The sequence below is a fragment of the Callithrix jacchus genome, chromosome 16 (genome assembly GCF_049354715.1).
Source record: "Callithrix jacchus isolate 240 chromosome 16, calJac240_pri, whole genome shotgun sequence".
Classification (NCBI taxonomy): Eukaryota; Metazoa; Chordata; class Mammalia; order Primates; family Cebidae; genus Callithrix; species Callithrix jacchus.
The window spans coordinates 84,681,948-84,706,915 of record NC_133517.1 but is presented as its reverse complement, the minus strand read 5'-3'; the positions used below and the strand labels follow the sequence as shown (position 1 = coordinate 84,706,915).

The following is a 24,968-nucleotide window of genomic DNA, read 5'->3' as shown; positions in this document are numbered from 1 at the left end:
ACCATCAATTTTATTGGAATGAATTCTATTAACACTCATGAAGATGACATCCTTCTGTTTGGTACTTGCTATAAGACTGACTGTTTCTACATGCAAGCAAGCAAAATGTTTTATGCTCTGGGGTCTGAGACATAGAATTATGGAGGTTCTAAGAAGTTCAGAGTTTAATCTTTAGCATGGTATTTCCAATCATGAAGTTCTTTCTTATCAGTTTTAGAGGTCAGGCTTTCTGCAGCCTTAGCAATTTTTCAGACTTTTTTTTAAAGGTTATTTTCTTCCTCAGAGAAGCTCCAATTTATATCTTCTCCTCAAGCTATCTTTTATACCAAAAATAAGTATCATTATTTATGCAAAAATTTCACACAACCTGATTAACTTAAGTAAGATTTAGTATTCAGCTTTTTCTTTTTCTAGAATAGGACTTGCTACTTAACCTGTATTCTTAAATAGAAATTTAAAACAGCAGGTCTCAGAACATTTTCATCTTTTGCATTTTGGATTTTAGCATAAGCCATTTAATATTTTAAGATTCTATATAAAAACAACTTGCATAAGTTAGCCCTTTTGGTAATTCTAATAAGCAACATCCTTTAGTCAAACGTAAGCATCACAATAAAGCAAGAAGTTCTACAGTAAGATTTTGGTGTTTTATAATTTCCTCTTTACTTAAATATTTTCTTCATGAGATATGCGGTCAAATTCCAATTAATTAGAATGAGAAGTTTTAATTTAAGTGAAACTTTTTAGGTTAATTTAGTAGTAAACGAACTTGAGAATTTTGAAACAAAAATGAAACATTATTTCTTTGCAAACATTTAACAGATTTTTCCCTGATCTTCTGAGTGCACTTTTAGTAAATGTAAATTAATTGATGTTTGTTGATTTAGAATCTTGCAATGGTACATGAACAACAATATATGTGTGAATAGAAAAAGTACAATGGGAGATACAGCTAAATCTGAACTGTTCACCTATGCCATTATTTCATGCTTTACAAAAGGGTCTCTAATAAGGTTTTTCTTTGTCATCTGCCTTATTTTTTATAGCAGAGATCTAGAACTGTCTGTCTACTGCCTGATGGTTTGGGTCTTTTTATGTTTGTTTGATTCATTTAGTGTTTTTAAAATCCAACTTACAAAAAAAGAAAATGTGATGTAAAACATTTTTTTTTTTAGTTTTTATTTCACTGGAAAGTAAGTTCATAGGAACAGAGAACTTTTCTGTCTTATTTTGTTGCTAATTTACCACTGTTTAGAACAGTGCCTAAGATACAGATAAAGACTAATGAATTTGATTTTGTAATTTTGTTTGGGGAGTTACAAGATGGGGTAAAATAAATCTGAATAATTGAATGTTTGTGCTTCTTCACTTCTGACTGAAGAACTAAAACTCTTTTCCTATTTCCTTGAGACTTTCAAAAATAAATCACTGTGAAATTTATGAGTTAGGTATAAGTGAACAAAAATCAGATTCTCCCTCTAAAACATAATACAGTTGCATGTGCCAAATTCTATAAGAAACACAATGATGAACAAGATATGGAATCTTCTCCCAAGTCTTGCAGTGTAGTGAGAGAGAATATGTAAATAAATAAAATTTTCAGCAGAGAAAATATAGTTTGTTCAAAATGTATTGTAAATTCAAGATGACACAAAAACTAAAGCACTTGAACAGAACAAAAAAGTTTAAGATTAAACTAGTTTAATTATATAGCAGATTTTCTAATTATTTTTATTCTAAAAGTGGGACATTCCTCTAAGTTCTTTGTCAGACCCAATAATAATATGTATTTTAATTTTCTAGAGCCTGACTTGGAAATTCAACAGCAGAGCATAGAGACAAAAGACAGATAGCTGGCAGTATCATCCAGACTGCTTCAACTTCTTAGATCATCCAAATAAAAACTGATATTCTTTCAGATTACATTAATTAAATGGAAAGACAAAGCTTGGAAATTCTGACACAGATCCTGATAATATTTTCTTTCTTAAATGAAATAACCATTTTAGAGACAAGATCAATATGACCAATTTTAATATGGAGTCTGAATCCACTCTTTACAATTTAAAACCAATAGATAACTACAATTACATAGTAAATAAAGGGTGATAGACTTTTTCAAGAGCTTTGATTCATTAACGGTTTTAGAATCTTAGAATCATTGAAAAATTAATGAAATTGTTAATCTTTATGCCATGGAAAAATGATAATCATTTTACGATTTTGTACATTTTGAGGAGGTTAACAGTCCTCTGAAATCTTACACTCTCATATAGAATCTATTCTAGAATATGGTTCTTAAAACATCAATACCAGTTTTTAGCCATTGTTTTATGTTCACATAAAATTTTAATTGTTCTTTAATTCATACCTATACAGACTGGTGGGCTGGGCTGCCAGAAGTATCGATTTTCTACCTGAATGCAGGTTATTATTTCCTCTCCTTGAAGTTCATATCCTGGGTCACATTGAAAAACGACAGTGTCCCCAGGTTCCCTTCCATCCCCATTTCGAGTCCCATTCATTGGGACCCCTGGGTCACGACATGCAGTGGCAACAGAACCTATCAAAAGACAGAGACAAAATTTTAGTTTTGATAACTACAAAAATCAATTTCCTTATATCCATGTATTTTAGAAAATTAATTTTAAATATTGTTGGGTCAATTTTTAAATGCTATACAATATATACTTTTATTGTTATTTTAAAAATAATTTATATGCTAATTTATTCAAAGAAGTGGTATAACATTTTAGTTGTCAAATATTAGTTTCACTCAACATTATTAAATGTGTTGTGAAAGACACTGAAGAGTATGTGAAGAAAGCTTCGTACTGGGAGAATATATTTGTTTGGAACATACCCACAGAGGACTTATAGCCAAAATATATAAAGAACTCTCGAAGCTCTAAAAAGAACTAAATTAACAATCAATACAGTTACAAAATGAGCAAAAGACATTTCAATGAAAAAAATATTAGATAACACATGAAAAGACATTCAACATCACTAATTGGGAAATGCAAATTAAAAACCCCAATGAGATATTACTACATGCATTTCAAATTGGCTTTTTAAAAAACATATGTAACAACAAATGCTGACAAGATTATGGAGAAAACTGGATCACTCTTGCATTGCTGGTGTGAATGCAAAGTGTTATAATCACTCTGGATAGGATTATGGCATTTTCTTATAAAACTAAACCATGCACTTACCACACACTTCCGAAATTGCACTCTTGAGTATTTATCCAAAAGAACATAAAACTTATATTCACATGAAAGCCTACACACAGATATTCACAACAACTTTATTCATAATCACTAATAACTCAGAACAACCCAAATGCCATTCAACAGTTAAATGGTTGGGCCTGGTGCAGTGGCTCACACCTGTAATCCCAGCACTTTGAGAGGCCAAGGTGGGTGGATCATCTGAGGTCGGGAGTTCAAGACCAGACTAACCAACATAGAGAAACCCCATCTCAAAAAAAGAAAACAAAACAAAACAAAACAAAAAACAGATAAATGTTTAAACAATGGTAAATTCATGCTGTGGAATATTACTCAGCAATAAAAAGGAATGATTTCTATATATGATTAGATGAATTTCAAGGGAATTTTGCTGAGTGTGAACGATATGATATCAAAACATTATATACTGTTTAATTATTTTATATAATATTCTTGAAGTGTAGTGGCTCACATCTGTAATCCCAGCCCTTTAGGACATCAAGGCAGGAGGGTTTCTTAATTTCAGGAGTTTGAGACCAGCCCTGGGAAACTAAGTGAGACTCTGTCTCTACAAAAAATTAAAAAATTAGCCAGGCATGGTGGTGCATGCCTGCAGTCCCAGCTACTTGAGAGGCTAAGGTGGGAGGACAGCTTGAGCCTAGGAGGTCAAGGCTGGAGTAAGCCATGACTGTGCCACTGCACTAAATTTATAAGTGAATTTGTTTTGCAATATCCATCAATATTTCTCATCAGAGCACTAAACAGAGCATCATGCATCATAGAATCTGAGCAATTATAGTTTTCCATTATGAATAGAGATCTTTTATTAAAATGGTGTGTGTGTGTGTGTGTGTGTGTGTGTGTGTGTGTGTGTGACTTAGTCATTAAATTGTTCTTGACTTGCTCTGGAATGGTTTCCACTAAAACTAAAATTGACCTATTGTATTAGTTTATTTTCACACTGCTATAAATAACTACCTGGGACTGGGTGATTTATGAAGAAGAGAGGTCTAATTGACTCACAGTTCTGCAGACTTAGCAGGAAGCATGGCTAGGAGGCCTCGAGAAACTTACAGTCATGGCAGAAGGCAAAGGGGAAGCAAGCACATCTTACCATGGCAGAGAAGGAGAGAGAGAGCGAAGGGGAATGTGCCACACACTTTCAAACAACCAGATCTCAAGAGAACTCACTCACTATCATGAGAAGAGCAAGAGAGAAGTCTGCTCTCATGATTCAGTCACCTCCCACCAAGACCCTCCCCTGACATGTGGGGATTACAATTAGCGATGAGATTTGGGTGGTGAGACAGAGCCAAACCATATTACCTATGGATTGATTTTATAAGTGGAGAGTGATGTTTGATATACAAGGTTTACATTCTGGATGTTTTTATTAGAAAGAAGTGACATAAATGTGAAAACTATTAGAGCTTTCAAATTGAATAATAGGAATAATATAAAAGGTTGTGAAAAATACTTTAGTTTTGTTTGAGATTTCAAATGTCCTGAACTCTGTTTACAGAAAGCTTTCAACTTAAAATGTACACTCTCAAAAATAAAAACGTTTGTGTAATGACATTAGAAAAACATATTGAAATGAAAGTATTCAATATGATTGTGTTTCAGCTGAGTATGACAGGAAAAAACTGTTTTACACTGCTGTCAGAATTACCAGGCCGAAAGATTTAAAGTGGAGTGCAGTAGCTAAAATATGGTTTTGGTATGACAGCTAATATATAATATGTGAGAATAAACATTTGTCTTTGGGCTTAGTTGACTTGAAGGAGTTTCTCCTTCAAGAGGTAAAACCCTCAAGGGGTTTACCCCTTCAAGGGGTAAATCTCTCAATTTCTTTTTTCTCTCACTTAATAAACAAATTAGGAGTAAGATTTTGTATCACAAGAAAGAATTATGGGGTTTAATGAAAGACTAAAGAAAGTTTTTTCCTCTTGGTATTACTTGAGTTCTGAAAGCAATTAGTTAAATACAGACAGAAACAATTACTTGCTGTAAATGCTATTATCGTTTTTTTTATTATTCAAAGTTTGGTTTTCATACTGTTTCTACTCTTCGTTGTAGGTATGCAAAATTATAATAATTTTAGCATCAATCATTTTTCATATGTATTAAGTAGAAACTATAGTCATTTAGGAAAATAACCATTTAAGGAGATATGCTATATATATCTTCAAATTAGAAGTCAGATAATCTTACATAATTAGAATAATTTAAAAAGCAATTATATAATATTTAAATAATTTTATTGATCACATATTTTAAAATAGTTTAATAATTTTATTTTATATGTACTTCTAATTATTAAACTTATTTGAATTTTTTTTATTGTTGTTGTTATATAAATTTTTAAGTAGAAGTTTGATCATCTTTATCCTCTCCTGTTCTGGAACAATATATAGAATGTTTCTATAGAATGAGGACTTGTTTGGCAATTAAGTATTTTAATTTATCAACTATTTTAAATATGTAAAAGTTAAAACATATAAATCAGAAAATAGTATACTGACTACCAATGTATTTAACATGGGTAATTCACCCATTTACTAAATGTCTTTATTTTAAATTGTCTCAAATTTATTTGGTGAAATGAATATCCATATCTTCGTTTTATTAGATTTTAAGTCTGCCATTCATGCCTCCTTTTGCCTAACATAAATATGCAAAGTAAGCAGAAATTCCAACAAAGATAAAGGGACTTAACGACCTTTTTGTCTCACCAGTAATATCATAAAAGGAATATTGTGGAAAGTGAATAATAGGCTTATATGTCACAACATCCAAATATAATTTGTGTTTGACTTGTAAAATCCCATGAAACTGTCAATAAAAGATGACTTCCCTTTCTTATTTTCTTCACCTCAAAAGGGCTGGCCATTTACATTTTTGGTTAGTCTAGGATTTATCAAGTGGCTAGACTGTTATACAAGTGTAGATTGCACCCCTAAAATTAGCTTATCATTCAGTAGAAATAGTAATAGTCACACAGAAAGAGTGCATAAATAGAAGTATATATGAACAGCTAATAATGCTAATATGTAATACTTATTGAGCACTTTCTACATTTAAAATGCCAAGCTATAAGCTACATCTCTATTTGCAGGAAGTCTGAGTACTATTATTACCCATATTTTTCCATTGAGAAAATTGAGGCTTAAAAAGGCTAAGATGCTTTCCCAACATCATATAATTTCTTAGGGACAGTTAAAGTACAAATGCAGGTATAAGAGCTATCCAAGGAACATTTCTTAAATAAAAGTGATAGAACCTTTGTAATAAAATGTGCTAAAGTGTTGCATAGAGCATAAAACTCAATGATATGATCATTTAAATGGAAGTCTCTGAAACATGCTATTAATATTTAAGTGTCATTTTAAAATCAGACGAGCAACCATCTACCTATTATTTTGACTAAAGTAGTTCAAAAACCTACTTATTTATGACAGCTTAAATGTATTAATTTCTTAAAGAATATTTGCACAGATATCAACATTATAGCCTTATTAATAGTGTTCCATTGTTATATGTCAAATTAAATAAAGACTATCTAAGAAACAAAAATCTATGGCCAGTGTGGTAGTTCATGCCTATAACCCCAGCACTTTGGGAGGCCCACGTGAGTCGATCGCCTGAGGTCAGGAGTTTGAGACCTGTCTGGCCAACATGGTGAAACCCCATCTCTACTAAAAATACAAAAACATTAGCTGGGCATGGTGGCGTGTGCCTGTAATCCCAGCTACTCTGGAGGCTGAGGCAGAGGAATTGCTTTAACTAGGGAGGCAGAGGTTGCAGTGAGCCAAGATCATACCACTGAACTACAGTCTGGGTGACAGAGCGAGACTCTCTCAAAAAAAAAAAAGAGAGAAACTTATAAAAGGCAATTCACTTAGAATAAAGACCAATAAAATAATAATAGCAATGACTACTATCTCTATTTAGAGTTTATAGTGGGCAAAACCCTTAACTAGTAGCATAGTTTACACTCTTAAGCTAAAACACAGAATTCTTACAAAGTGATATTGTCATCCCTATTTTTAAATAGATAAAATGAGCCTCAGAGATGGTAAGTGCATGTCTTAGAGCTAGAATTTAAACTCAAACAGCAGGACTCTTAATCACTACAGTGTGTTGTCTCAGCACAAACCTATCCCATTACTAGAAATAACACAAAGCCATATCCTACCAGTGGAACTCTGACAGCTGTTTATTGATGAAAGAAAGAACTAACTAAAAAAATCAGACCTGAGTTGAAATGGAAAGGCAAGAAATATTGAACTATTTGTATCCCTTTATAAAATAAAATAAAACAATAAAAATAAAATAAAACAATAAAATAAAATAAAACAATAAAAATATCTTGCTGCCTGCATTTTTACTATAAAGAAAAGTAGAAAACAAAGATGCAAGGTTATATCTGTGGCTACTAATAATAATATAAATAAAATTTATTCATATACATATCCAAGTTTAGCTATATATATGCCAAATATATGCCAAATAATATTTTTAAAGTAACTACAATACCAACAACATTTCCATTCCAAGTGCTTTTTCATTCTTTCTCTTCCTCATTTCTTATTTCATTTTATTTCTTTATAATTTTTTGAAAGAGTAAAGCAGTAAGATAGAAGTACTCTCCTTAACACCATCAAATCTATCATCCTACTGGTGTTTACAACAATATCGTGTTTCCTCGTCTTTTAAAATGGAGAAGTTGCCCTTGTTCTATAAAAAGCTAACCCTAGTTCCTGTGTTGCTGATATTAAACACGGTTAAGGGCTTCATTCCCAAATATTTTTCATCTCCTCTACATCACTAGCACATTGGACCATTCTCCATCGCATGTACAGTACTATACTGGATCATTCTCCACAGCATGTAATTGTGGTTTATATCTTCCATCTTAAGTAAATAAACGAAACTTTATAATATGCCCATTCTCTTTGAGCTGCTTTCACATTTCTCTGCTTTCTTTAACAGAAAATCTAGTAAATAATAACCTCAGAAAACTTTCTATACAGTTGTCTCCAGTTTCAATGTCAGTTATTCCTCTTTTGTTTTAAATCCAGGCTGCCAAATCCAGTGGTAAACCCATTGCTTTCCTTCAGAAACCTTTCAGCAACATTTATGAGAGCTGACTATTCCTTCTTCAAGTGCTGCTTTTTCGTTTTTGTTTTTTTTTTTTTTGGCCTCCAATTGATCAACCTATTCTGGTTTTCTTTCCAGCTTATTTGCTGCTCTCTTTTGGTATCTTTTGCTTTTGTTACTTGGTAACTTGATGATGGAGGGCTGGTGTACCTCAAGAATTAGTCCTGAATGCTCTTCCTTCATTCCACAATTTCTCACTAGATAACTTCATCTAATACCATAATTTTAAATATTTTTAGCTTGGTGCCTCTGAAATTTATATATCAAGGCTTAATTTCTTTTCTGAGCTCTAAACCATTCTCTTTAACTTCTGTACTTAGATGTCTAGTAGGTTCCTCAATTTACCATGTCCAACATATTGCAAAAGTATAAAACCTTTTAATCTTCCAATTTGGAAAGTAAAAATGTAAAAATAAGTATTAAAATTTCACCTATGTAAAATTGAAATATGTAATTGTGGTTTCACCATATGCAATTGAAATCATTGCAAATGTACTTTTAAGTTATGATAATAACCAGATAAAATATTTTTTAGAAATATATTCAAAATAGAAGGTAAAATCATTGACATAAAAAAGAGTGAACATTAGCAAAAATATAAAATCTAATTTTTACTCTATTTTTATGCCAGTGATTTTACTTTGTATGATAGAATTTATTTCTAATAAAATGAGTTTTTCCATCTGGTTGTTATACTAAATTAAAAATAAATTTGCAATGACATATTTTTACTTTCAAAATAGAACTGTTTCTATTCTACTGAAACAAATAAGTTGTACCCTTGGCAGTTTTTTTCTTGTAATTCTCATTACCCTGAATGTGAAAATAAAAAGATAGACATGTAAAAGTAATGCAATTTTATAAATGCTTATATGTATTAGAAACAATTTTTAAAGATATGTTGTTTTACTCTAATTATATACAAGGTATCTCTTTAAATTCATTATAAAATAATGTATGCTTATTTGAGAAAACTTATATATTACTTATAAATTGTTTTTACAATACCATCAATCTTCATCACTGATCTAAATCCCCTAAAAGAGTTCACAGCATTTATCATTAAGTAATATGTCCTTATGAAATCTAGCTTTTCTATACCCTAGGAAGAAACAAATTGTCCATCTTTATAAGAATTTGAAGAAAACTTTTTACAATAGTTAAAAATGAATGAATGAATGAATTAACAAAACTACCATTTGTCATTTCAGTGTATACTGAAAGTTTATTTATAATATGGTATTATTTTGAAGGTAGGGGATGTTTATTTCAAGTGTGCCATAACAATATTTACATTACATTTTAATTGCTTTATCTGTTCTGGGTAACTTAGGGTTTGTTCAGGAAATAACCAGATGGCACTAACTACTACAAAATATAACTGAGTTCTCATTATTGTTACTGTAAATATACTTCTCACTCATTTTATCTTAGCTTCTGTCTAATTGGTAGTATTATTTCATTGGAAATATGCACTTCAAGTAATACAGATTTCACAAGCCTACCTGTTGCATATGTAGTTTACAACTGAAATATGGGATGATTACTTGAAGTCAGAGATAAGTAGAATTACCAATGTGGTGACAAGAGCAAAAGAAAGCACTCCAGTTTTCTTATTGCATTGCTTGGTATAACAAAGAATAAATATACCGAAATCACTCATAAGTTCTTATGTGTCCTTTCTGTTCAGAAAGTTGTCTTTTTGGTATAAACTTGTTTATTTCATGACCTTTCAAAGAAGAAAAATCTTGGATTTCATACAGTTGGATGAGTGATAATATCAGAAGCAGTAGATTAGACTTAGTGTACCGTATTAAGCAAGGATATTGATCCCTTGTATTAGTTCCCTGAGTCTTTCCTGCCTCATCTGTAAAACTGGCCTAGGAATATTTCATCTGCTTTATTTAGAATTAGACAAAACATTAAATTTTTATTCCAACAATTATATTCAAAATTCTTTGAAAATATCAATTCTGAAATGAAAAAAGACACGTAGATGTTAATATGCACTGTATAGTTTTTCTAAGAAGTAGTTTTATATTTTTGCATTGTGTCAGGAGACTTAGCAAGGTCATGGTCCAAATTTGGTATTCAGAATTTCTTAGATCCCTCTCTTCCAGCTTTATTGTCTTATATTTTTGTATTGGCTAAAAAATGACACTGAATTTTCCACTTCACTATCTATAAGAAAATCAAGTTGGGTAATGGAATACTTAACCTGTGAGAAAAATCCCATCCAGAGTCGAATCAATCAAAAAATATTTGAAATGCAGATGGTAACCTAGAGGTGGATTTCACCCTGGAGAATTTTGCCCTTGATTGAGCCCTTGCTTTGTACATGATCCATCAATTTTATAAAGAATGTTCAACATCATTATTAGGCCCACACTCTGCCAGCTACTCAGAAATGTGGCTATCTTTAGAATTTCATTATGTTACTAAGGATACATCTAATGATATGGCAAGTCAGGTTAAAGTTGATGGCAGGATGACAGACACATTCCCATCAACCCAGGAGAGAAACAAAGCTGCTTAATGCATGGTATGGTAAAGAAACCTCAAAGCTAGTGCTGTAATATACTTCTAGATATATAGAAATCTCTTTTTAAAAACGCATATGCATTTATTTATTGTACCAAACAATTATTAAGCCAGGTATTATACTTGATGTTGTGGACATTAACAGGAACAACACAGCTCTGCTTTCACAGATTCTTATGCTCCAATATGTCTGCAAAAGTGGTGATACAATCAATGATACAATTTTTGTGGTATCAAAGACATGTTAGGTCGAAGACTGTCAAAGAGATCTGTACAAGAAGCTTGTTTTACATCAGAAGATTATAGAAGAGTATAGGAGTTGATTTGAAATAGAATTCTAATATGTGAGGATGACTGGTATTAATAAATTTTTAAAAAGAGAAAAATTATGTAAAAATGGTTTCACATTACTTCTGACTGACAGTATACAGTATTTGTGTGCTTGTAGTTTTACATTATTAGAAGATTTACCCATTCAATCAGATTCATTGAGTATTACTAAGTACAAAGTACCAGTACTTGTACCAAGTACCAAGTATTACTAAGTACAACTTGTCATGCCAAGTTGTGGGGATACAAATATCAATATGATGACATACTTATCCTTCAAGGAACACAGGCTGGGAGGAACAGCAGATTTGAAAATAGTTTTAAAATAATGATGTGTATCAAAATCTAATGGCCTTTTTGTTGAAGCTGAAAAAGTTGTTAAGCATAAAATGAGAAGCTAAAAATAAATAAAATTATGTAATTAAAATGTGTATTGAGTAACATAATTGATGTATTGATGCATGTCTCAAAATAGTTATCTATTCAAAAACAATTTGAAAAATAAAATAATTTCTAAAAAATTAAAGTGACATATCTGTGTACAAAACGCATCTTCCTTATATGAATTATCCAAATATTTAAATAACATAAAAAAAGTTCTAAAGTTGTGTTGACAATGATCTGGAAAAAGAGAATATGATACTGACATGCTAGTGTTCTTTTATTTATTTTTTGAATCAGCTTTAATTTGTGTCTCTCTCACAGACACATGCACACACACACACAGACACACCACTTAGTAAAATTATTTGAACTGCATATAAAATATTTGTATATTTAACAATAGTTCTATTGTGGTAGATAAATATTACAATTTTCACGGTAGCAGTTATGAATTCTGTGTACACAACAACCAATTTTTAGTACATTTCTGTTTTTTTAATTTTATGAGAGTTTGTTTTTATTATGAGGTTATGTACCACCAAAATTTACATTTGTACTTTATCACAAAATAAATAATTTTATCTTTAATATTAAATTTTAATATGTGGTATTTGCATATATTTCAATATTTAAAAGATAACTGCTTAAAGTTTTTTAAAAATAGTATTGTGATATTTATTTATAATATAGGTAAAAGCAAAATAAATAAAAACCTGCCCTAAAGTAGTGAAGGAGGAAATAGAAATACACTATTAGAAGGTTCATACATTATATGTGAGGTGTCATGATATTATTTAATGTCAGGTTTGTCTACTTGACATAAAAACAGGTTTTCATAAGCTAAAGATACGTTATATGTGTTAGAGCAAATGCTTTCCTTTCCTTCCCAGAATGGTATAGCTAATAGGCTAATAGAAAACAAAAAATAATAGTAAAAAAAGGAACAATTAACAGGTGGATTCAATAAAATAATAATAGAAATACAGTAGACAAATGTAACCAAGTGAATATTTATATTAAATGTAAATGGCCTAATGGTTAAAAGACTACAACTAAGAGGCAGAGATTGTCAAACTATTAAAAAATCAAGATGCTTGCTCCTCTAGCTCTTTCAATTTTGATGATAGGGTGTTATTTTAGATCTTTTCTTGCTTCTCATGTGGGCATTTATTGCTATAAATTTCCTTCTGGACTATGTTATTTTATTTTATTTTTTTTAGGCTGCTTTAAATGTGTCCCTGAGATTCTGATATGTTGTGTCTTCATTCTCCTTGGTTTTGAAGAACATCTTTATTTCTGCCTTCATTTAATTGTTTATACAGTTGACATTCAGGAGCCAATTGTTTAGTTTCCATGAAGTTGTGTGGTTCTGAGTTAGTTTCTTAATCCTGAGTTCTAAGTTGATTGCACAGTGGTCTTAAAGACTGCTTATTATGATTTCCTTTTTTTTTTTTTTTTTGCATTTGCTGAGGAGTGATTTACTTCCAATTATGTGGTAAATTTTAACTTGCACCCTCCCCAGCCTAAATCAGGAAGAAGTTGAAACCCAGAATAGACGAATAACAAGGGCTGAAGTTGAGGCAGCAATTAATAGCCTATCAAACAAAAAAAGTCCAGTTCCAGATGAGCTCACAGCCAAATTCTATAAGATGTAGGAAAACAAGGTGGTAACACTCCTTCTGAAACTATTCCAAACAATACAAAAAGGGAGAATCCTTCCCAAATCATTTTATGAGACCAACATCAACCTTATACCAAAACCCAGCAAAAACTAAACAAAAAAGAAAACTTCAGGCCAACATCCATAATGAACTCATCAATGCAAAAATCTTCAATAAAATACCAGCAAACTGATTGCAACAGCACAAAGGATTAATATCCAGAATCTACAAAGAACTAAAGCAGATTTACAAGAAAAAAAACAAACAAACCCATTCAAAAGTGGGTGAAGGACATGAACAGACACTTTTCAAAAGAAGACATATATGAGGCCAACAAACATAAAAAATGCTCATCATCATGGGTTATTAGAGAAATGCAAATCAAAACCACATTGAGATACCATCTCATGCCAGTTAGGATGATGATCATTAAAAAGTCTGGAGACAGCAGATGTTGGAGAGGATGTGGAGAAATAGGAACACTTTTACACGGCTGGTGGAAGTGTAAGTTAGTTCAGCCATTGTGGAGGACAGTGTGGTGATTCCTCAAGGATCTACAAATAGAAATTCCATTTGAACCACCAATCCATTACTAGGTATATACCCAAAGGGTTATAAATAGTTCTATTATAAAGACACTTACACACATATGTTCATTGTGGCACTGTTTGCAATAGCTAAGACTTGGAACCAATTCAAATGCCCACTGAGGATAGACGGGTCAAGGAAAATGTGGCAGATATATACCATGGAATACTATGAAGCCATATAAAATGATGAGTTTGTGTCCTTTGTAGAGACATAGATGAATCTAGGAACACTGATTCTCAGCAAACTGACCCAAGAACAGAAGATCAAACACTGAATGTTCTCACTCATAGGCAGGTGTTGAACAATGAGAACACATGGACACAGGGAGTTTGCTGGAGGTGTAGGGGAGGGAAAGTGAGGGGTGGGGAGGTTGGGGAGGAATAACATGGGGAGAAATGTCAGATATAGGTGACGGGGTGATGGAGGTAACAAACCACATTGCCATGTATGTACCTATGCAACAATCCTGCTTGATCTGCACATGAACCCCAGAATCTAAAGTATGATAAAAAAAATCAAAATGCAACCATATACTATTTACTAGTCAACTACTTTAAATATAAAGACACAGATAACTTAAAAGTAAAAAGATGCTAAAATGCATAATATGCCACACTAATCATATGATATTAATACAGAGAAAGTAAAGTTCAACACAAGGAAAATTATCAGAGCAAAAGAGAGATTTCTTATCAGTAAGAGGGCTTAAAAAAAAAAAGAGGTCAAAACACCCCATAGCATCAAAAATGTATGCAACTAATAATACATCTTCAACATGCATGAGGCAAAAAATAAAAATACAAGATAAAAAGAATAAATAGACAAATGTGAAATTGAAGTGAGGCATTTTAGCACTGCAGTGAGGAAGTAATGATATTGAATAATTAACACAATCAACAAAATTGATAATTATAAAACATTTCAAAAACAATGGTAATACACTTTGTTTTAGATAGGTGCACATGGTGTTTTTTCTCTTTTAAATCATGTTGCACTATGGTTTTCTCAGTAAAACAAGTCTCTGTAAAATTAAAATTAATAAAATATCAATTTTAACTGAATTTATAATATACATTTATCTCAACACAATGAACTTTAAAAGACTTTACTCTGACTTCATGAATTGAATACAAAAAAAAACTTCCACTGGAATTTAAGTATTTGCAGCAATCAATGTTACTGATTCTGTATTTGAAGCAATGGATGTGACTCACATAAAATTAGATTTATTCAACTATTTGTGAAGTTCTGCTAAGGGAGCTGGCATATTAACACTCTTCATACATTCTCAGAAGATAATTTAGAATACAAAGTGATTAAATTAGTATAGTAAAGTTTTCATGTGACCTAATAATACAAGGTCCTGCTTTTAAAAACACATTTGTGTCTTTTGGTTTTCATACCATCAGTGATAACACTATGATCCTCATGTATGTTAACATACACTGTATGCAAGCTGCAAGTTCATCACCACTTTTTAAAAATGTTTAATTGACTTTTTTTATAATTAGTGTACAGACATTTGCACTTCATAAATAATCCTTAATATTAGTCCTAAAAATCTAAAAGCCATGTAGTTAACCCAAACATCTATTCCAATGATTTATCATCTTAAAATGGGTAGGCAATTTATTTATAAAAAAGAGGCCGGGTGCGGTGGCTCACGCCTGTAATCCCAGTAGTTTGGGAGGCGGAGGCAGATGGATCGCGAGGTCAACAGATCGAGACCATCCTGGCCAACATGGTGAAACCCCATCTCTACTAAAAATATAAAAATTAGCTGGGTGTGGTGGCATGCTCCTGTAATCCCAGCTACTCGGGAGGCTGAGGCAGGAGAATTGCTTGAACCCGGGAGGCGGAGGTTGCAGTGAGCTGAGATCGTATCACTACACTCCAGCCTGGCACCTGAAGACAGAACAAGACTCTGTCTCAAAGAAAAAAAATAAGTACACCAAACTATAATATCTTAAAATAATTAGTTATACACTCTTAGGTCTCAAGTCCTAACATATACCAGGATTTAATATTAAATGCAGTATTTTCTCAATCAAAATATTCCATTCTTCATAAAATGCCAACAAGTAATTAGGAAACAAAAACCTATTACTACCAAAGATGTTGTGATGCCAGTGATAAATTGAACACCAAGGAGCATATTAATTTAGAAAATAATTCCAATTAAAAAAACATGACAAGTGACATCAGCATGATGGCAAAGTAGGAAGCCCTGTACACTCTATCCCCAATAAAACACAAATTCAGCAACAAATCACAGACGAATCTCCTTTATGCAAAATCCAGAAACTAAGTGAAAGGCTCCTGCAGCCTAGATGAATGTGAAACAAGATCGACCAAAGCTAGTACGGAGACCCAGAACACCCTTTCACCAGAATCCCTACTATTGGCATAGTGCCATATAATCAAGAAGAGATTTACCCCTAGCTCCCAGCTTCTCCCAGGGGAGAAGAGGGCTTGGTTTGCACATGCAGCACCCTGGCCATTCCAAGAGGACTCCACTAAGGTCTGGCTTCTGTCTTGCTAGTCTTGAATCTCTGATGGGACCAGCACAAGTATACCAATTGGGGAAAACAGAGATGGAAACTACGGGCAGTTGATGGTCCTAGCTTCAAGCTTCCCTGAAGTTCAGATGTCACAAGTCTTCCCTGCTGCTCAGCGTAACATGAGTAACAACAAAAACCACATACACAGACACACACACACACACATACACACACACACATTAGTTCCCAGCTTCTCTGAGGAGGAAAAGAGTTGATCTGTGAGCATCCAATGCCCCAACTTTGCTGAAACTGCCTAAAGAACTGGCAGCTATTTGCCAGTCTTAGAATTCGAACTGGTCTGCCACAAATAAGAGATAATGGAAATAGTGGTTTGGATTGGTAGATGTCATACTTTCTCCCAGTGGCTCAGCACAGAGCAAATACATAAAAAGTACAGCTCATGGGGTGCAGTGGTTAACACCTATAATCCCAGCACTTTGAATATTTTAAAGGCTGAGCTCAGGAGTTCAAGACCAGCCTGAACGGTATGGCAAAATCACATCCCTACAAAGAATACAAAAGTTAGCCAGCAGAGTGGTGCATGTGTATAGTCTCAGCTACTCAGAAGGCTGAGGCAGAAGGATTACTCGAGCCTGAGAGGTTGAGATTGCAGTGAGCTGTGAGCATGCCACTGCCCTCTGGCCTGAGTGACAGAGGAAGACTCTGTTTCAAACAAACAAACAAAAACCCAAGAAGTCTGTTTCTCCTTGAAAGGGAGAGAGTTGTTGGTAGAATCTCTAGGATATCTGGCCAGGCTGGCTGATGGTGGTCCTCTGGTCCAAGCAGTCTGGGCAGACTGGATGCAATGTGTATAACTGGATAACACACATAGACCAATGCAGAGCGTGAAGAAAAATAATCAGAAAAAAATAATTCAAACCAAGGAACAAGATAAATCTCCAGACAGCAACCTTAATAAAATGAATTTATACACTTTACCTGACAGAGAATACAAAATAACTATCATAATCATCACAAAGGTCAAGAGAATAATGCATCAACAAAATGAGAATTTCAACAAACAGAAAATACCAAACAGAAGTCATGGAGCTGAAGAACACAATAACTAAAGCAAAAGCAAACAAACAAACAAACAAACAAAAAAAAAAAAGAAAGAAAGAAAGAAAGAAAATAACTGCCAAGGTTCAGCAGCAGACTAGATTAAGCTAATAAAAGGACCAGCAACTCAAGGATACATCATTAAAAACAATTGACTCAAAAAAGCAAAAATAACAAAATAATGAAAAAAAAGTGAAGAAACCTTAAGGTTCATAATTTAGGGACCAATATTTACATTATGAGAGTGTCGGGAGAAGAGAAAAGAAAAAAAAAAAAAACAAGACTGTTTACTCAAATAAACAATAGCTAAAATTTCCCAAATATGGAGAATGAAATGAACATCCAGACTCAAGAAACCCAAAGGACACAAAATAAGAGTAACCCAAAGAAATCCACAATGAGACACATTAAAATCAAATTGGCAAAGGTCACTAAAAAACAATTGAAAGCAGACAGAGAACAACCTGTCACATATAAGAGAAACTCCGTAAGAGTAGCTATTTCAGCAGAAGCTTTGCAGACCATAATGGAGGGTGATGATATATTTAAAACGTGGAAAGAAAAAATAGCCTGCCAGCATACATTGGCCAAACTATTCTTCAAAAATGAAGGACAGAAAAAGACTCCCAAACAAAAGCCTAGAGAGTTTATCACCACTAGACCTGCCTTACAAGAAATGCCAAGGAAGTTCTTCAATTTGAAATAAAAGGATTCTACACAGCAAACATACGACACAAGAATATACAAAAGTTGGGACTTTGCATTAGAAGTCTGTGTTGATCCTGTCACAGTGGAACACAGCCCTGGGCAGAATTCCAAAGCCTTTGACTCTGGGCCAGTACCCACAGAAGGAATACTTATTCTTACTCTAGACAAGATAGAAAATCTTTAACTACAGCCATAGCAGAAGGGCTCAAGCCCTAGCTGACTGAAATGGCCTTGGGCCTCAAATAAATTTCAGTGACAGCAATTCCATAGTTATCGTGGTCTTTGGGTGAGCCCCAGTGCTGTACTGACCCAGAAGGCTGTGGGCTTAAGGTGCTACCCAGTGTGACATCAGCTGCAGGGACCACAGAAGTACCTATGTCACCCTGCCCCTAACTCCAGGTAGCACAATGCAGAGACAAAAAGAGAGACTTATTTCACTTGAGGGAAGAAGAGGGAAGAGTACTGGGGATTTTGCCTTGGAAACTAGTACAATACCACCACAGTACAACATAGCATCGGGCAGATCCCTAAAGCCCCTGATTTCAGGCCATTGCTCCCATCATTTCTTCTACATCCACCCTGTACCAGAAGAAAATCAACTACCCTGGAAGTATGGAACAAACCAAAATCTGAGCTGGCCTCACCACTAGCTGATTAAAGAGGCCTCAGGCCATCAATTAGTATCAGCAGCAGTCAGGCCATTATTACGGGCACTGGGTGAGCCTTGTGCATACTGGTCTGGAAGGCTGTAGGCTTTGGGTGCAATGCAGCATGATGCCAGTTACAACAGCCTCAGGATGCCTGCATCACCCCTTCTCAAACTCCAGGCAGTTGAGTATGAAGAGAGACTCCTGTTTGAGGGAAAGAGAGGAAAGTGAGTGAAGGATCTTTCCGGGCAACCCAAGAAATTTTACGTGACCTCCCAAAAGTTCGTCAGAAATAAGTACATAGAAGTCCACAAGATAGTTGCAGTGTAATTGGACTTAGGATACTCTCTAGTATTGAAACAGCTGCAGTGACACAAGCTTGGGAAACTTAACAGTAAATCCTGTTTGAATTTTTGAAAGGCTCTCTGAAGAGGGATGGGTACTAACAAGGTCAGACTGTAAAAAGTGGAATAAATAACTAACTCTGTCATGCCTAGACATTGACACATGTCAACAAGCCTCAAGAACATTCAAGGAAATATGATCTAACCAAATAGACTAAGGCACAGATGATTAATCTTGTAGTTGCTGAGATGTGCAACGTTTTGGTGAATTCAAAATAGCTAATTTGAGAAAGCTCAATGAACTTCAAGATACTCAGATAATCAATTTAGAAGTTTATTAGAAAAAAAAATATATATATAAATAATTTTTAAAAAATCAAATAGAAATCTAGAGATGAAAAATACAACTTGATGAATTCATGAATGGAATAATGCATTAGAGTGTCTCAACAGCAGAACTGATTAAGCAGAAGAAAGACTTCATGACCTAGAAGACAAGCTATTTGAAAATACAGTCAGAGGATTAAGACAAATAAAGAGGGGTTACAAAGTTTACAAAACAGCCTCAAAAAGGCAAATCTAACAGTCATTGTACTTAAAGAAGGAATAAGAGGTATGGGTACAAAGTATATTCAATGAAATGATAAAATAGAACATTCTAAATTTAGAGAAAAATATTAATATCCAGGTACTAAAAGGTCAAAGATCACAAAGCAGAGTCAACCAAAATAACACTACCCCAGGACATTTAATAATCAAACTCCCAAATGTCAAAGACAAAGAGAGGTTTCTACAAACAGGAAAAGCAAAGCACATAACATATAAATGAACTACAATATATTTTGCAGTAGACCTCTCCACAGGTTATGAGAGTGTCAGGGAATATTCAAAGAGCTAAAAGCAAAAATTTCTAACCAAGAATACATTACTGAGAAAAGCTGCTTTTTAAACATGAAAGAGAAATAAAGACTTTCACAGACAAACAAAAGCTGAGAGACTTCATCACCATTATAACTGTCTTACAAGAAATGCTAGTGAGAGTCTTTCCATCTAAAAGAAGAGAATGTTAACATTCAGCAAGAAATCAACTGAAAGCTCAAAACTCACTGGTAAAATTAAGTACACAGACAAATTCAGAATACTCTAATACCATCATTGTGATGTATAATCACTTGTTCTCTTTAGTCTGAAGACTAAAAGACACATCTATCAAAAATAATAACAACTATAACAATTTGTTAAGAGATAGGCAATATAAAAAGATATAAATACATACAACAAAAAGTCTGAATATGGGGAAGAGTCTGAAATCAAAATGAAGAGCTTTACAGATTTTTCTTTGTGTGTATCTATGCTTTTCTCTGCTACTGTTGTCATTAGTTTAAAATAACTTCTTATAACTAAAAGATCTTCTTCATAAGTCACACAGTAATGACAAAACAAAGAACTGTAATAAAGAAAGTAAAACTAAAAAGCAAGGGATGCAAACAGACACTACCTTTGTGGCTAAGAAAATCACTTAACCATAAAGGAAGAGAAGAAAAAAGAAAAAGAGGAGTTATAAAATTACCAGAAAACAAAGATAACAAAATGATATTAGTAACTCCTTATCTATCAATAATAGCATTGAATGTAAATGGACACAATTTTTAAATGAAAAGCAAAGTGGTCTAATGAATTAAAAAATAAGGCCCAAACATATGCTGCCTAGAAGAAAGTTATTCCTCTATAAGAACATGCATATCCTGAATGGGAAGGTATAAAAAATGTATTTTATGCAAATGGAAACCAAAAAGAGCAAGAGTAGCTAGCTATACTTAGATAAAATAGACCTCAAGTCAAAAAATTAAAAAGATATGAAGAAAGGTATTATGTAATAATAAACGGGTCAATTTATCAAGAGGATATAACAATTATAAATATATATGTACTCAATATCAGAGCATCCAAATATTTAGTGCAGATATTAATACATCTAAAGGGAGAGAGTAAGAATAGTACAATAATAGTGGGAGACTTCAATGTTCCACAATCAGCAATGGATAGATCATTCAGACAGAAAATCAACAAAGAAACATCAGAATAAAAAAAAAAAAACTACATTGCACACCAAATGGACCTAATTGACATTTACAAAAGGATTGTATCCAGCTGCTGCAGAGATTAAGAAATCAACATACAAAAATCAGTAACACTTTCATATGCCAATAGAAAACCATTTGAAGCCAAATCATGAAAACCATCTGAAACCAAACCATCTAAAAAAAAATTATAAAAATAAATTTTATTTACAGTAGCTACAAAATATATAAAATACCTAGAAAAAAATTTAACTACAGAAGTGAAATATCTCTACAATGAAATCTATAAAACACTGATAAAAAAAATAAGATACAAGAAAACTGTAAAGACATTTAATGTTCATGGATAAAAAGAATTAATATTCTTATAAGGTCCATACTACCGAAAGTTATTTACTGATTCAAAATAATTCCTTCCAAAGCACCAATGGCATTTTCTTGCTCCCTGACCATCTTGATGGCTGCTCTTAAGTAGGGCCTGTGCTGCACCTAAGGCAGGAAGATGGGGGTCACAAAGAAGATGAAAACATCACTGGAGTCAATTAACTCTAGATCCCAACCCATTATGAAAAGTGGAAAGTATAGGCCAGTATCCCAGAAGAAGGTAGCTACAAAGAGCCCCAACTAAATACTAGCAAATTGAACGCAACAGCACATTGAGAAGCTGCAAGGGTGCAAGTCAACTCTGAAGACGATCAGACAAGGCAAAGCAAAGTTCATCATCCTCTTTAGAAGCTGCCTGACTTTGAAGAAATCTAAATTAGAGTACTAAGTATTGTTGGCTAAAACTGGTATCCATCGCCATAGTAGCAATAATAATGAATTGGGCAGAGCATGTGGAATATCCTATGCACAATGCACATGGCTTTCATTAATCCAGGTGACTCTGATATCAATTGAAGCATGCAAGAACAGGCTAATAAAAAAGTAATCAATGCAAAAATTTTATTTCATAAAACTTGCCAAAGTTTAATTTTTTTTGAAGTACCAATGCCACTCTTCACAGAAGAATTTTTTAATTCTAAAATTCCTGTGGACTCACAAAGGACCCAAAGTAATTGGGAGCAAAAGAATAACCAAAGTAATTGGGAGCAAAAGAAACAAAGCTGGCAGCAACAAGAGGCTGCCTGACTTTAAAATAAACTGCAAAGGTATAGAAATTACAACAGTGTGACTAGGGACCAACTCAAGATGGTATGGTGAGAACAACCCAGGATTGAAGCTGTCAGTGAACACGCGGAGGGTGAGTCAGGGTCGCATTTCCAGATGGATCTTTGTTTGCCCACAGAATGGGGAAATTCCCAGGTATAAAAGAGACGTGGGACGCCAGCGAAGCAGTTTTGGCTGGTGCAGCCGGCGGCTGGTGCTGCAGTGCAGCGGCGCTCCACAGCACTCTGCACAAAGCGCATTGGTCCGGGTGCAATGTTGAACTGGCAATCTGAGACTTGAGAGGGCAGACTGGTATATCCATCTGATTGAACAGGACTTGGACAGTGAGCCAGGCCAGGAGATTCCAGGGAAATGGCGTTTGGGCCAGGGCTGTGGGACAAACAAAACGGCGATTCCAAACGCTTCAGGTGGAGAGTTTCACTGTGGGCACAGCTGAACCCAGGACGGTGCAGCTCGGTGGGGGAGGGGCATTTGCCATTACCGAGGCAACCTGCCCCTACTTAGGTACACTCCCATTGCTGACACAGCCTGCCATTGCTGAGGCAACCTGTAACAACAGAGAGACTCCACCACAGGGCGTAGCCCGTGGCAGCAGGGCGGAGACCGCAGCAGAAGGGCAGAGCCTGCAGCAATAGGGCAGACCTCCACCAGCAGGGTGGAGCCTCGGCAGACAAATAGTGACTAGACTGTCTCCTAGCTGGGAAGGACAGCGCAACGGACACATAAAGAAAACCCCAACCCCCCGAGACTGAGCATCTGAGAAGAAGGGTTTTTTAATGAGTTCTGCTGCAGCAGAATTAAATGTAGCAACCTAACAGCCCTGAATGAACAACAGAGCTCAGAGATCAGCACTTGAGCTCCTGTAAAGTATGGATTGTCTCCTCAAGCAGCTCCCTGACCCCTCTATATCCAGAAGACTGACATTTGGCAGGCATCATTCTGGGACAAAGATAGTAGGAAAAGAAACTGGTAGCATCCCTCACTGTTCCGCAGCCGCTATAGGTGCACCCCAGACAAGCAGGGCCTGGAGTTGACCTCAGCAGTCATACAGTGGAGGGGCTAGACTGGTAGAAGAAAAACCAAGTAACAGAAATACTTCATCATCAGCAATCTGGGCTTCCACTCAGAGACCCAATCGAAAAGTCAGCAATTACTCAGACGACAGGTGGATAAATCCACAAAGATGGGAAGAAACCAGATTAAAAAGGAGAAAAACACCCGAAACCAGAAAACCACGACTCCTACAAAGGACCAAAACTCATCACCAGCAAGGGAACAAAGCTGGACGGAGAATGACTGTGAGGAAATGACAGAATTAGACTTTAGAAGGTGGATAATGAGAAACTTTTGTGAGCTAAAAGAACATGTTTTAAATCAATGCAAAGAAACTAAAAACCTTGAAAAAAAATTTGAAGGAAGATTCGAGAAAATGATAACAGGAATGGATAACTTAGAGAGGAATATGAATGAATTGAAGGAGCTGAAAAACACAATACGAGAACTTCATGAAGCATGCACAAGTTTCAACAGCCGAATTGACCAAGCAGAAGAAAGAATATCAGAAGTCGAAGATCAACTCAACAAAATAAAACGAGAAACCAAGATTAGAGAAAAAAGCACAAAAAGGAATGAACAAAGTCTCCAAGAAATGTGGGACTATGTGAAGAGACCTAACCTACGTTTGATAGGTGTACCAGAATGTGATGAAGAGAATGAATTCAAGCTGGAAAATACTCTTCAAAATATTACCCAGGAAAATTTCCACCACCTAGAAAGACAGGCCAACACTCAAATGCAGGAAATACAGAGAACACCACAAAGATATTCTGCAAGAGCAACCTCAAGGCACATACTCGTCAGATTCACCAGGGTTGAAAAAAAGGAGAAAATATTAAGGGCAGACAGAAAGAAAGGCCGAATCACCCACAAAGGGAAGCCCATCAGACTCACAGCAGATCTCTCGGCAGAAACTCTACAAGCCAGAAGAGAGTGGGGGCCAATATTCAACATGCTTAAAGAAAAAAACTTTCAACCCATAATTTCATATCCAGCCAAACTGACCTTCATAAGTGAAGAAAAAATAAAATCATTTGCGAAAAAGCAAGTACTCAGATTTTGTCACCACCAGGCCTGCTTTACAAGAGCTCCTGAAAGAGGCACTACACATAGAAAGGAACAACCAGTACCAGACATTCCAAAATCACACTAAATGCTAAAGAGCATCAACATAATGAAGAATCTACATCAATTAATGGGCAAAACAGCCAGCTAGCATCAAAATGGCAGTATCAAATTCACACATAACAATATTAACCCTAAATTTAAATGGACTAAATGCACCAATCAAAAGACACAGAGTGGCAAATTGGATAAAGAAACAAAACCCATCAGTGTGCTGTATCCAGGAAACCCATCTCACATGCAAGGATACACAAAGGCTCAAAATAAAGGGATGCAGGAAGATTTACCAAGCAAATGGAGAGCATAAAAAA

The 24,968-nt window shown here is 34.4% G+C and overlaps 1 protein-coding gene across 11 annotated transcripts in view; it reads right to left on the bottom strand.

Moving 5' to 3' along the window:
• Positions 1-24,968, bottom strand: part of CSMD3 (CUB and Sushi multiple domains 3) — a 1,279,316-nt gene that overhangs the window by 304,225 nt on the left and 950,123 nt on the right. For all 11 annotated transcript variants that reach the window (XM_002759280.8, XM_017965625.4, XM_035276379.3 and 8 more), the window contains one exon: positions 2,372-2,563. In XM_002759280.8, coding sequence (XP_002759326.1) covers positions 2,372-2,563 — 192 coding nt within the window. The remainder of the gene's footprint in view (positions 1-2,371; positions 2,564-24,968) is intronic.